The sequence below is a fragment of the Rattus norvegicus genome, chromosome 11, assembly GCF_021556685.1.
Source record: "Rattus norvegicus strain SHRSP/BbbUtx chromosome 11, alternate assembly SHRSP_T2T, whole genome shotgun sequence".
Classification (NCBI taxonomy): Eukaryota; Metazoa; Chordata; class Mammalia; order Rodentia; family Muridae; genus Rattus; species Rattus norvegicus.
Window position 1 is genome coordinate 44104367 of NC_141544.1, and position 13581 is coordinate 44117947.

The 13581-nt window shown below is 53.9% G+C and overlaps 2 protein-coding genes across 2 annotated transcripts in view; one reads left to right on the top strand and one right to left on the bottom strand.

The window, feature by feature from the left end:
• LOC120095612 (uncharacterized) overlaps window positions 1–13581 on the bottom strand; it is a 121360-nt gene that overhangs the window by 75875 nt on the left and 31904 nt on the right. The gene's annotated exons all lie outside the window — the stretch shown is intronic.
• Window positions 5706–9075, top strand: Olig2 (oligodendrocyte transcription factor 2). Its single transcript, NM_001100557.1, is given in 2 exon segments — window positions 5706–5952; window positions 6686–9075. A coding segment is annotated over 1 exon segment (972 nt). The 5' UTR covers window positions 5706–5952; window positions 6686–6740; the 3' UTR covers window positions 7713–9075.

Genomic DNA, 13581 nt, shown 5'->3' on the forward strand with positions numbered 1-13581 from the left:
TTACACAATTTCTTCCTTCCCAAACCTGCTAACAGTGCAACCTGCAGGTGCTGCCTACAAACAAAGCCTCTGCCTAAGGGCGTGGTTGTTCTTGTTGGAAATGGAAGAAGGAAGGGGATAAAACAGAATGTTTAAAATTCCCAATCTTCCAACAATCAAGGCGTCAACACAAGTTGTGCCTTGGTCATTGACCCTGGGAAACATCTCCTGTTCTTAGGCAGGTACTCACTCCTCCCATTAACCAACCCAGGTCATTTAAACCTCATGGGATCAGCTTTCCAATCCCACTGAACATCACTTTAACAGATCTTCATGTGGTGGGTTCTAGAACTCTTCGGATGATTGGCTAGGGGTGAGAATCTTGACAGCCCCAGAATAGCCTGTGCCTAGATCTGGAAGACTGAAGGACCTGAGGAAAAAGTATGAAAAATCAGAATAGGGTTCTTCAAACTCCACTGTACTGAAGGGTCACCTGGGGTCCCCCTTAATGTAGAGCGTTTCTTTGGTCCTGAGTGGGGCTGTGACAGCAAACACTCTTGTCCAAGGATCTCACACACCCTGAGAGGTGTGGGCTGCCTCAGAAGGCTCTCCTAAAACTCTCAGCTATCCCAAAGGGGCACGTTGCTAAAGTGAGGTAAAGTCAAATTCAAACTCAGGTACATGTGTTGGAGAGCAATGACCAACAGTGGAGAGGGGATGTTAGTAGGAAAAATAACGACAAAGCCCAGCTTCGGTTCTCCCTGTTCCCTTCTGTGTAATTCTGGACTTCTGAGTACTGCTCAGTGACTCATGGTTACTGCCAGCCCTCAGAAGTGAAGCTGCTGCTGACAGAGTACCTGGAGCAGCAACGTTTGTTTGTGGCCAGAATTCCACATGGCTTTAGGTTTGCACCATGGATTCCCATCCAGCCCAGTGTTCAGAACTTTACCTCAGTCATTCACTGGTCCTGTCCTGTACCACCACAGCTGCATCTTAGTCCTGTTCATTGTCATTGCCTCTACCCCCCACCCTAAAGTCCCCCCCCCCATGGTTCAGCATGGCCTGAAGCCCAGGGGCAGCAGCCTGAGCCTGTCTCTGCTTTCAAAGGAGACAGCAGGCTGTTCACTTCACCTTGGGAGAGCCTGGTAGCTGCGCTCAGGGGTCTGTCCTGGGGTAATGGGGTGACAAGGCCTATTTGACTTGTGTTAAGGGAAGCTGCTCTAACTCCCCGCTTCAGTCCCCCAAGACCTGGGGGGCAACCTTAAACCCCATTAAATCTCTTGGGAACCAGGTTAATGAGATGGGGAAACCTAGTTAACGCTATTGTCTTTGTGGCATGTGCATAAAACTCAGTGTGGCAGTCACTCCACTAGCCCTCATTTGGAGTTACCGATTTGCCTCTCTCCCAGGAATTCGGGATTCAGTGTGCTCCAGCCCGAAGAAGGAGCACAGAGAGGGAAGAAGGGGCAAGAGTGAGTGAGTGAGTGCTGGGTGACAGGAAGCTCAGGGAAAACCAGGATGGGAGAGGGCTGGGCCCTGGAGGAAGGTGATGAGGGCACAAAGGGATAGGAGAAGACTTTGTACAAAGATGAGACTAGAGCCTTGAACATTCTACTCTTGAGAATAGGTTTGTAGGAAAGGCAAGAAGCAAGGAAGATCAAGACCCCCTTGGGCTGAAGTGCTCAAAGATGTGTTGCAGCCAGCAGCTGGGTACAACAGTTGCCATGGTTAGTCGGGGTGGGTTTCTTCCCCACTCAGAAACCAGTTGCTTCTTATCCAGTCTGTTCTGGCTAAATCCACTATACAGCTAAAAGGGTGCAAGGGATTGTCGGGGCGGCGGGAGTTGGGGGATGCTTCCCTGTAGGCGCTTGGAGACCTGTATTCTCCCACCTAAACCTCCACACCCGCCCTGGAATGATTCTGATGCGGCAGGAGATTTGCTCTGGCACAGTGGACTAGTCCAGACTCTGGTCAAGGAAGCAGAGGCCAAGTGACTCCTGGACACCCAGCTGAGGCAGGAAAGAGAATGAAAATTCAGAGCAAAGCTGTGGAAGACTTGGAGCCCAGCCCCCGCCTTGACCTCTACTCACTGGAATCTGTAAAATGGGAACAATGACCCTTCCATCCCATCATCAACACCAGAGAGGCCGTTGGGGAAACTGGGCAACCAGTTTGCGCGCTGAGCCCAACAGACGTTCATTTCCGTCCTTGCCCAGTCCCATCCAGATGTCATCTCACCAAGAACTTGGATCAGTACCGGGACGCATTTCACTGACCAGGATCGTTAAGGACAGGTGGCTGGGACCTGGGAAAATAGCTCACATTTCTCCAAGACTCGGTTTTCTCTTTTGTAAAATGGGAACGATGCTCCACTATAGGGCCAGCTAGAGAGTAACTTGAGGGGAGAGCCAATCAAAACCCGCTAAGCGCGGGGCGCAGCTCAGAAAACCTTGAGGCACTCACCGGCTCTGCCAGTCTAAAGGCTCTCACAAACCCCACAATCCGGAGTCCAGAAATTACCGTTCACTGAACACATCAGTTAAATATACAACATATCTTTGCCTATAGATGCAGTTTTGCTGTTGCTAGTCCTTGCACAATTGCGTGAGTGAGCCTTTGGAAACATTCACCACGCGCACGCATGCCACCTGCCAGGCAGGCAGGCAGACTGTACAAAACCCTGGCGAGGCCGGGCTGGGGCCCCACGCTGAGTTTTGCCAAGCTCTGCCGAGTTTTGACTCCTGGAGTGTCTTACCGCACACGTTTGAGCCCCAAAGCTGCCATTCTACAGTCCTTCTGGCTTCCGGACCTCCAGCCCTCACCCTCACTCTCCAGTGCCAGGAGCCTTGCCTGCCACCGCCACCCCGGGAGGATTCTGCGCAAGGACACTGCTCTCCTTGGCAGCCGGGCAGAATCGCAGCCTGAATGCTAGTAGGAAGGAAGGAAGGGAAGGGGGAGAGCCAGAACCAAATAGGGAACCCGGGAATCGGTGGGAGGTCTGCGCCCTGGAGCCCCGCGAGAGTCCGCCCCAGCCGGTTTGGCACTGGCTCCTCCTGGGCCGCCAGGCTGCGGAGCAAAGGCCGGCCCTTACACGCACCCGGCCTTTTGTGCGAAGGCAACACAAAGGAGAGGGAAAAACACGTCTTCCGTTTTGAAGGAGGACGCCAGGCAAGCCAGGAACTCCCGGAGCCCGGCTGGCTGATTAGCCTAGGCAAGTGAACTCTTGATTCCCAGGGAAGGCACATTGGTCCAGCTGTGTGTGCTGGTGGGAAACGCAGCTCTAGGGCCCACCCAGAACACTCAGGCAGGAGCCAGATCCTGACAAGGATCTCTCGGACCAAAAAGGACAAGCGGGGGCTAACCCCGTCTAGTTTCCGATTGAGGAGAGTGAGCAAAGGAGACACACAGAAAAGTGTCCAGCCTCGACTTGCCTCAGAGCCGGAGGAGACCGAGGGACACAGATGGCCCTCAGGCGGCAAGCAGCCTTGCGAAAGGAAGGCAGCTGAGGGGAGAAGGAGACAGTTGGGAACTGCGGGTCAAAGCTTCTGACTTAGGGAGTGAGTACCACCAGATGCCCAGAACTGCCAGGACAACCTAGTTAGCTAGCTAGGCTGCGACACTGGTCACAGGGCTAGGGGAAGTGAAGAGGCTAGGGGGTACACGCAGAGCCAGCAAGCGCTGCGCTCTTGTCTTCGGGCTCTTTTTCAGGATCGCCTGGAGAAAGGGTCCCCCAACTTTCGTCCCCGACTCAAACCGCAGCTACTGGACCAAATGTAGAGAAGGTCAGGCAGTTCTCCCACAGGCTTGTGGACACAGGACAGACAAACCAGTAAAACACAACAAAAGAAGGAACCTGGGCTCTTGGATGCTCACGGCAGTCACACTAGCCTGGGCGGCTGCCACCTAATCTCCTGCACATTGTACCGCCGGAGGTTTGGAGGTTTGTCGTAGGCAGGAGCAGAGCTCCACACCCCAGCTGGTGGCCCCACAGAGCTCACCCCCACGCACGCCCTCACCGCGGTTCGCCGCTGAAGGCCCAAGAGCGGTTCTCACATGCCCAAGCTCCTAATCCCCACCACAACCCCCGTGTGACAGATTCTGCTAATTGAACGGTTATGGGTCATCCTCGTAACCGTTGGGCGACATTATCACCACGCTTCAATTCTTCATGTTTTAAATACATATTTAACGGATGGCTGCAGAGCCAGCTGGGAAACACGCGGATTGGAAAACAATGCCCCAGAAGGCACGAGACTGGGGCAAACGCGCCGGCCCACTGGACTCTCTAGGGTGGACCCCAGAGGGAGACTTAGCACAAAATGAAGGGCAATCACGTGAGTTTTCATGCCTCTTCTGACTTTGCTACAACAAGACCAATTATTATTTGTCTGCTTGCTTGTTAAAACTACATATGCAGATTCAAATACCAAGCGTTAGGAAGTAACCCGAGAAAAGACCGTTAAAACTCCGTGAGAAAGAATTGGCTCCTATGTTTGTGGACGGGGGAGAGGTAGCATTCGAAATCTGTAAAAAAAAATAAATTCCCAAACAAACCAACCAACCACATTTGAGCTGGAAATGTCTGGATGTGAGAAACAGTGGGGTTTGGGGAAGACGACCTGCTGCCCCTATGCTTAGGGACAGCCAGCTCCTTGCACCTATGGTAGGCAAGGGCCACCTGTACAGGCCTTGCGGTATTTTCTCTTGGAGGCTTGCCGAAATCGGTTTCTAGGTTTTCACTTCCATAAAACGGGTGAGGGTGTAGTTATCTCTAGACTACCCCAGGCAATTCTCCTGATCAGTCTTTCGGCTTTTTGTTTTGTGAGATACAGGCTGTTTTGTGAGATAAAAGGCGTCCCAAGGCAGCTAGGAGTGTGGTTCAAGTATCAACTCCCGCACACAGTCTAGGGCCTCGGATAATTCTTTGCGAGCAATGTCGCCTCTACTCCAATAAGTGAACGCCAAGATGCTGTTGGAAGTTCTGTGGCTGGGTTTTCCTGAAAATAAATGGGGTAGGGGTCTTTAACCATCTACGCGTTGGCGCTTTGACTGTAATGAAAATAGCTTCCCTGAGCTTCTACACAACCCTCAACTTTATAATGAGTTCAGATTTCTTCCCAATGTGATAAGAACCTTTCTTTGGCTTCCTTGGCCTCCCGGTGCACTCCAAGGCCATGCCCCCACCTGGGGGCGCTACCGCCTGTCCTCGGAGCTGCAGCAACTGCCACTAAGTAGAAAGGAGCTAAGGGAGTGGGGGGTTGGAGGGTGGTTCCAGGAGGCTAGTCTTTTCTAATGCAAACCCAAATGGCCACAGATTGCTGAGAATCACTCGAGAGAGACGGGTGGCGGGAAAACAGGCGGGGGCGGGAGGGCTAGCAAAGACTCCAGGTGTGGCAGGCAGCCTCCGTGCTCACCCTAAGACTTCGAACTGGTTGGCCGTCGGTCGAGTTTGCGGAGTCCCCATTCCGCTCCTGGCCCTGGCATGACGCTACAGTGACAATATTTTTATAGAAAGTGCAGGCGTCCCCTCTCCCCCAGGGTCCCCAGCCTTCTCTACCAGCCCCGCTAGCCCACCCGCTTCTTCCAGTTTGCCCTTTCCTCCCCCCCCCCCCAGCCCAGGTCCCTCCTCCCATCCCTCCTAGCGAATCTCTCTACAGCGGGCGCCCATTGGCTGTGCGCTGAGAGGAGGCGTGTGCCAGGCCGGGCGGGTTTCATTGAGCGGAATTAGCCGGGTGACATCAGCTTCGCAGCCCCTCGGGCCGGCCCAGCTCATTGGCGCCGCTGCCCCTCCAGGAAAAGCACATTGTTCCCGCCCCCGCCCGGACCACCGCCACCGCCGTCGCCGCTGCCTCCACCCAGCTATAAAAACCAGCGGAACCCCGAAAGGTGTGGATGCTTAACAGAGACCCGAGCCAACACCAGCGCCCAGAGCCAGGTTCTCTTTCGCAGCGAGCACCTCAAATCGAATTCACAGTAAGTGTCCCCGCCCCTTAACTGCCCAAGCCTAGACCCCGAAGACTGACTTTTCCAACTCGGCTAGGACTTAGGATGCACCCTTGGGTGCTGGCCTGTTGGCCCGGATCCCGCTCCTGCGGCCTGGAAGCGGACACTCACCGCAGCACCCCGGGATCCAATAACTTGTCTTGCGGGTCCGCGGGCTAGCCGCGTGGGCGTAGAAGTAGCGTTTGGAATGTGAACTCAGTGCGGGCTCTAGGTGCGTGTGTGAGCGCGTGCCCATGTTTGCTGTGCAGCGTCGGTGGAGATAAGGCGGATGCGTTTGAGCACGAGATCCTTCTCTATTTAGATCTCTGGTCCAAAGAAAAATCCTCATTTATTCCAGGCCGGACTGAAGAGATAAAACCTCTATAATGTTTCACATTGAGGGCCACCCCGGAGTCCCTGAAATGAAGTAACCCGTGGGTGAGCACGGGGAGGAGAGATTTATTAGGATCACTTGCAAGTCCCAGGCTGCTAGAAGGCCAGAATGCCGCGAGGTATACGCCAACCACCTTTGCGGTATCCTGAGCTGCTGTGCACGCAGGCGGGGGCAACAACAATTGTCTCACTTTCTCTCTCTCTCTCTCTCTCTCTCTCTCTCTCTCTCTCTCTCTCTCTCTCTCTCTCTCTCTCTGTGTGTGTGTGTGTGTGTGTGTGTGTGTGTGTGTGTGTGTGTGTGTGTGTATCTGTCTGGTTCTCTCCTCTCAAGTTCGGAAGGTTGAAAAAGGAAAGATCCTTCGAAAGCCTAGATCGTCTCCGGGGCCATGGACTCGGACGCCAGCCTGGTGTCTAGTCGCCCGTCGTCGCCAGAACCCGATGATCTTTTTCTGCCGGCCCGGAGCAAGGGGGGAAGCAGCAGCGGCTTCACAGGAGGAACCGTGTCCTCATCCACGCCGAGCGACTGCCCGCCAGAGCTGAGCTCCGAGCTGCGAGGAGCCATGGGCACGGCGGGCGCGCATCCCGGGGACAAACTGGGCGGCGGTGGCTTCAAGTCATCTTCCTCCAGCACCTCCTCGTCCACGTCGTCGGCGGCCACGTCTTCCACCAAGAAAGATAAGAAGCAGATGACTGAGCCCGAGCTGCAGCAGCTGCGCCTGAAGATCAACAGCCGCGAGCGCAAGCGCATGCACGACCTCAACATCGCCATGGACGGCCTGAGGGAGGTCATGCCGTACGCGCACGGCCCGTCGGTGCGCAAGCTCTCCAAGATCGCCACGCTGCTGCTGGCGCGAAACTACATCCTGATGCTCACCAACTCGCTGGAGGAGATGAAGAGACTGGTGAGCGAGATTTACGGGGGTCACCACGCCGGCTTCCACCCGTCGGCCTGTGGCGGGCTGGCACACTCGACGCCTCTACCCACCGCCACGGCGCACCCTGCAGCCGCCGCGCACGCCGCGCACCACCCGGCGGTGCATCACCCCATCCTCCCTCCAGCAGCCGCGGCCGCAGCCGCCGCAGCCGCTGCCGCAGCGGTGTCCAGCGCTTCTCTGCCGGGCTCCGGGCTGTCCTCGGTCGGATCCATCCGGCCTCCTCACGGCCTGCTCAAGTCTCCATCGGCAGCCGCGGCCGCCCCTCTCGGAGGCGGGGGTGGAGGCAGCGGTGGCAGCGGTGGCTTCCAGCACTGGGGTGGCATGCCGTGCCCCTGCAGCATGTGCCAGGTGCCGCCGCCACACCACCACGTGTCGGCTATGGGCGCCGGCACCTTGCCGCGCCTCACCTCCGACGCCAAGTGAGCGGGCCAGCAGGGGTGCGTTCTGGAGAGCCGAGGGCTGCAGAGCAACGCGGACAGGCCAGCGCTGGGCTCCGGGACTCTGTTGCCAGAAGGGGAGCTGAACCACTGGCTGAGCCTAGGGGGATTACAGGGAGTCGCGTATTATTTGGGAACCGAAGTAGTGAGAGCACTTGGAGCGAGGGAGAGGGGCGCATTCGCTCCAGAACCTGGTTAACTCTTTGGCTGAACGAACACTCCGTGGGTCCGGGAGGCGCCATTGTACAAAATGGCCACAACACGCGGGTACATCCATCCCTGGAACTTCCTGCCTGCTACCCCAGGAAGTCTAAAAACTGACTTTCCGGTGTACAAAGATCGACTCCCCGTCTGGGCTTAGAAGAGACGCAGAGCACTGGGGGACTTGATTCTTTTTCCCCATTTTGGGCGGGGTAGGAGACTCCCAGGGACCGCACTGCAGAGACCGCTGGGCCTTACCCTGCAGGTACATCCCTGGCCCAGGGCCAGGCCCTAAGTTAATTGTTGCTGGCGTGGGTGTCAGAAACACTTAGGGTCCTGTGGTCTCAGAAGTGTGGCCTTCCCTCCTGTCTCTCCTGTCGATTTGTGGTTTCCTAACGAGTCTGTGAATGTTCCTTTTCAGACCACATGAGCAAGCTTTACAGACGCTTAAAATAGCAGCATTTGTGAAATGGAATAATCCCGAACTACTGATACGGGACTGGATGCTTTTTAGATCATATTTTTTAAATAGAACCCTCCCACACACGCACAAGCGCACGCACACGCATACACGCACATTCTAGGCACACGTAATTTGCTTTTTTACCCGACTGGGGACGCTGTTTTTAGCACCTGAGGGCTTGACAGAAGAACATCAAAAAGTTGCTGTGAATATAGTTTGAGTTATTTGGGAGGGGGTGTTCTGTTGGGTTTTAAATAATTTCTTGTGTGTGTAAATATAATATTAATGAAGTGCGCGATGCTAAGCTCTTTGTTCATGTGACACCCCCCCCCCCGCGCCTCTGTCGTCTAAGCCCGCTGTTTTCTTTCTGTGTCGTGGCCCATACATACATACATACATACATACATACATACATACTCACACACACACACACCCCTTTTACCACCGTTAACACGAGGGGCAAACCCCTTCATGGGCGCTCCCCGGCGCGACCTGCATCAGCGTGGGCTGTACTGCGCCGCTTCCTAACTTTCCACCTCTCCCGCGCTGCCCCGCAGAGTGTATCTATCACTTGTTTTATTTTTGTAAAGAAAAAAGAAGTGCTAAATAATATTTATTACTTGTTTGGTTGCATAAAACGAAACAAACGATGGAGTGTTGAGATTTTAAATAAAATTTAAAGTAAGTCAGGTGTTTTCAGTCTGTGTGAGGGAGTTGGGGGAGGGACAAGGAGGCGCTAGGGACAGTGATTCCTCTGGGGAGGGATTTGTAGCTGGTTTCGCTGGCTTAGCGGTGGAGAAAGATGAGGGATTTTTACTATTCCCTCCTCCCCCAACACATGTTTTCTTTAAAAGGGCACGCTCTCCGGGTGTGTATCACAGCTTTCTTGTGCTTTTGACTTTTTCCTACCTAATCAGAAACTCCTTTTCCCTTCTACTGAAAATTGAGCTAGTTCAAAAATGAATTTTCCTTCCAGGAGTGAGGAACTTTGGACCTTCAGGGCCAGGGACCGAGCTGATATTCTGGGAAGTCTAAGGATGCCCTCTTCAGCCAAGGCTTTCTTTTCTCTATGCTCAGGAGCGTTCGTTGGGCCCCCACAGTGCCCTTGGATTCAGTTGAGAGCAGGATTCTTGGGTCCCGGTGTCCCGCGAAGCCTGGGCATTTTGTACAAAGCTCTGCTGGGGCATTTGATGAGGACTCACCAACCTCTTCCATCCCTTCTCCATGCTTGCCCGCCAGCTGAGAACGCTGGGAACCTTACTAGCCTTAGGGGCGGCTCTGGCTCTCCGTGCAGTCCCGCAACCCTGTGGATTTTTTCACAGCCACCGAATGTCTTAGAATCCCAAAGTGCAGTGCAAATGTAGGGTTTTACTCTCAAGAGAGATTCTAAGAAGAAAAATTTAAAGCTTCAGTTTCCCGGATAAAACTTGAGGCAGATCCGGTTCCAGCCGCCACTCGGTAACACTGGTGGGGGTGAGGGGGGAGCATAATCTCTGAAATGTCAGCCTGATCCTTTAACAGATGATATCTTTGGTGACTAATGGCAGGCAGGCAGTATCTAGACTTGAAGATGGAGAGTTCCTTTTGTTGTTTTTGTTTTTGTTTTGCTTCTTCCCTGGAGCCCGGCTCGTTCAGGAGTCCATCACTAGGGTCTGAGTGAAGGTGGACCTTCTGTGGACCCATCAGCTGGCTCTGGGACAGGCACTTCTCCCAGAGAATGGGTAATGTCTGTCTGCTGGCCAGAACTTCAGGCTCCGATGCCCCAGAGATGGAGTGCCATAGGCACTAGCTTATCACAAAGGCCTTTTTTTTTTCTTTTTCCCTGAGACTAGGAGGCATATGTAATTCCCCAGGGAATGGAGAAAGGAAAGAGAGGCACCCAAGAAAAGGCAGGACTCACAGGGTCTAATCCTGTTTATTCCAAAATCCCAGTGAAAACAGAAGTTGTCTGGTGTTTGAAACTGAGTCCAATTCCAGATTCGGACACAAAATTAGGAACGCTAGGAGATAGGAAATCCCCAGCTAAGAGCCCAGAGGGATGGCACCATTTCTGAAGCTTGTTCACCCAGCGATGCTCTGCAAGCCTCTGCCCAGGCCTTATGCATAGATGGCAGTCATGGCAAGGAAAGAAATCAGGTCTGCATTGCCATCTCAGTCCCAAAGTATCTTGGAGCGGCCATGCTCAGAACCTCTTCACCCCACAAACAAGGGGGTTAAGTCCAGCCAGGCTCTGTACCCTCCCCTGAGACTTGCAAAGCCCAGGGTTCCCAGCTTTCCTGGTCTTGGGGGAAAATGCTCACCACGAGGCAAAACAGACCTCCAAGCACAGCTGGTAGCGCTTCCCCCAGTGGGGCTGTAGGCTGAGGGTCAGGTAGATGTCTCAGGTCAGTGGCTGGTCTACCCTGAGAGGACAGATCACATTGACTTTTGTGGGCCCTTAACTGCTGTTGGGAACTCTTCAAGGTCTTGTCAATGAGAGAATTTGCCACGCAGTTTGTCACAAGATTTTATTTTTTTCCCTCCAGTTCTGAGGTGCTCCTTAGCCTCTACTCAGCCATGCCCCTCTTCATGGCCTTAGTGACTCTTCAGTTCTCAGACAAGCACCTCCTCCTCCCCAGGACTCATCAGACACAAGACCTGAGAGACACTGGCTAAGGCTTAAGCCCAGAGCTCCAGTGGAGATGGAGTGGAGCACCCAGTAGAGGAGCAGAACTGCCTCCCCTACAGCTGTCCCCAGGTTCTCCACTCTCTCCATGGAAAGTCATAGAAAAGGGTCCGATTCCCTGGGCTCAGTGATGAAGGGTTTGCCTGAGCCACCTCTGATGGCACAGTTTCATATCTAAGTGACAGTGAACAGAGGGTAAAGCAAACTGGCAGACCATGTGAGTTTGCCGGTGGAGGAGCACACTTAGGGTGCCCGGAGGAGTCACTCCCCGTGAGGACTTTAGTATACCAGGAACACCGTGATATCTGGTGCTCCTTCAGGCACGACCCTCCCCCATTCCCTTCATGGGGTAAGCGGTCCTTGTAGTTTGGTTTGGGTACCTGGGGTTGAAGGTCCTTGTAGTTTGGTTTGGGTACCTGGGGTTGAAGGTCCTTGTAGTTTGGTTTGGGTACCTGGGGTTGAATCGAGTGAATGATAGGCACTTGGCTCTGTCCTATTCTGCTGTCCTATCCATTTACTTTCTTATCAACTTATTTTGAGACAGGCTCATATTAAGTTGCCCAAACTAGCCTTGAAGTCATCTGTAACCCAGGCGGGCAGGCCTTGGACATTCAATCTGTTTGAGCACCTTCCGTCCCCAGATGATAATCTCATGTACTCCATGGTAGAGAAATATCTGTTTCTTCTTAGGGCAGAATCAGTTTAGAATTCTGTCTGAATGCCATTAAATAAGCACTCAGTGCTGGCCTCAAACTCATCTTAGGCCCCAGCGCCCTCCTTTTACCCCTGCAGACTTTTGCCTTGGTGGTCGCCCCTCCTCCCATTCAGTACCAGAAGGGACCAGAGGAGGTATTTACCAAGAGTCCTCCATCAAGGGTCACAAGACGTCTCGTGGGTAAGCAATGGTCTCTCAGTATCTCTGTAGACCTCTGATGGGAACCAGAATCAGGCCTGGCTGTTCACAGAATAAACAGTTCTCCCTACTAAATCCACCCACACGGCTCGGGAGGCTCAATAACTTCAGGGTGAGCATGACCAGGGGTTAGAAGCCCAGACTCCCAAACCAGGTAACTACTTCATTCTCTGTCAGAGTGTAGAGGCATGTGGAACAGAAGTAAGGGAGAAAGCATGGTTCTGGAGATACTCACTAGATAGAGATCATGACCCCAGCACCACACACACACACACACACACACACACACACACACACACACTCACTCACTCACTTCAGCTCTCCCAGGATCTGAGCTATTCACATTGTTGCATTGTCTGGCTGTAGGTTAATGAAAGCATATGGGTGCAGTTAGGACCCTGAGCCAAGCTGGCAGTTCAGGCTATGGATAAAGACTGGGCTTCAAGCTCTGGATAAAGACTGGGCGAGGAGGTAGGCACATGTCTTGAAGGCTACTGAGCATAGCACCTTGTGTGTCCACTCATGGGTTGTTTTTTTGTTGTTGTTGTTGTTGTTGTCCCCCCCCCTCCCCGGGCTGGGGACCGAACCCAGGACCTTGTGCTTCCTAGGTAAGCGCTCTACCACTGAGCCAAATCCCCAACCCCTCATGGGTTTTTTCATGGTAACTCTGAGGAGGTGCTGTTGTCCCATGTCCAGGCCAAGGATCTATGTGAAGGCAACTGACTGACACAGGAAAACTGACCAGAAACCCGGGCAGCAGGCTTGTCCTATGAGCCTGTCTGACCGAACCGTACCAGCCCTCGCCCCCACCAACCCCAGACTGGCTTAGCTTCAACAGGGAAACTCTCGAATCTGATGCCCCCCCCCCACATACACACCCTTAACCAGCCTTAGGGAAGCTCCTGGGTGCTCCCCTTAGGTGCTTGGACCCATCTGTCCCTGACGCCTCCATCTGGGTAGCAGGCTGTGCCGACAGACTTTAGCAATTAGCGGGCTCCGATGGGCGCGCTGCAAGGGTGGAGGAAGGGCCGGAGCAGGTGAGCCACGGAGACCGGCTCATTAGGGACTGTCGTTACTGCCAGGACAGCTGCGGGTCGGTATCAGCCGGAATCCCAAGCCTCAACCCCTATAGGGTTGCGCTTTCCGCGCCTGGGGAACAATTCAGAAAGGGAAATTCACATTTGCGGGAGAGAGATCAGATAGACCCCAACCCGGTGCCTGTGCAGTGGGAACCTTTTGCTAGCAGTGTGCATTCACCTCTGCGGGGCTTCAGACCTGGTGTTACCACACCCTGAGCCGCCAGCTCAGATGCGCCAGGGGGTCAAACTGGCCCTTGAAATTCCAGTCTGTGAGTTCTGAAGGTGGATAGCCTAGCAGAACACTTCACTACCTTGGAAGCCACATTCTGATCTGGCTTCTCCAGCCACTGCTGTGTACCGTACCGGTAGGCTCACAGAGCGATTGCTTAGAAAAATCTCTGGAAGGTGCTCGAGGGTCCGCTCCTCCCCTCCGCCTCCCAGATCTCACAGGTGGGTGCAGAGGGCTGCTCTTTCTTGCAGGATCAGCCCAGGCTGCTGGACGCTCTGCACAGGTTTTTGAATCCAGCAGTTGGC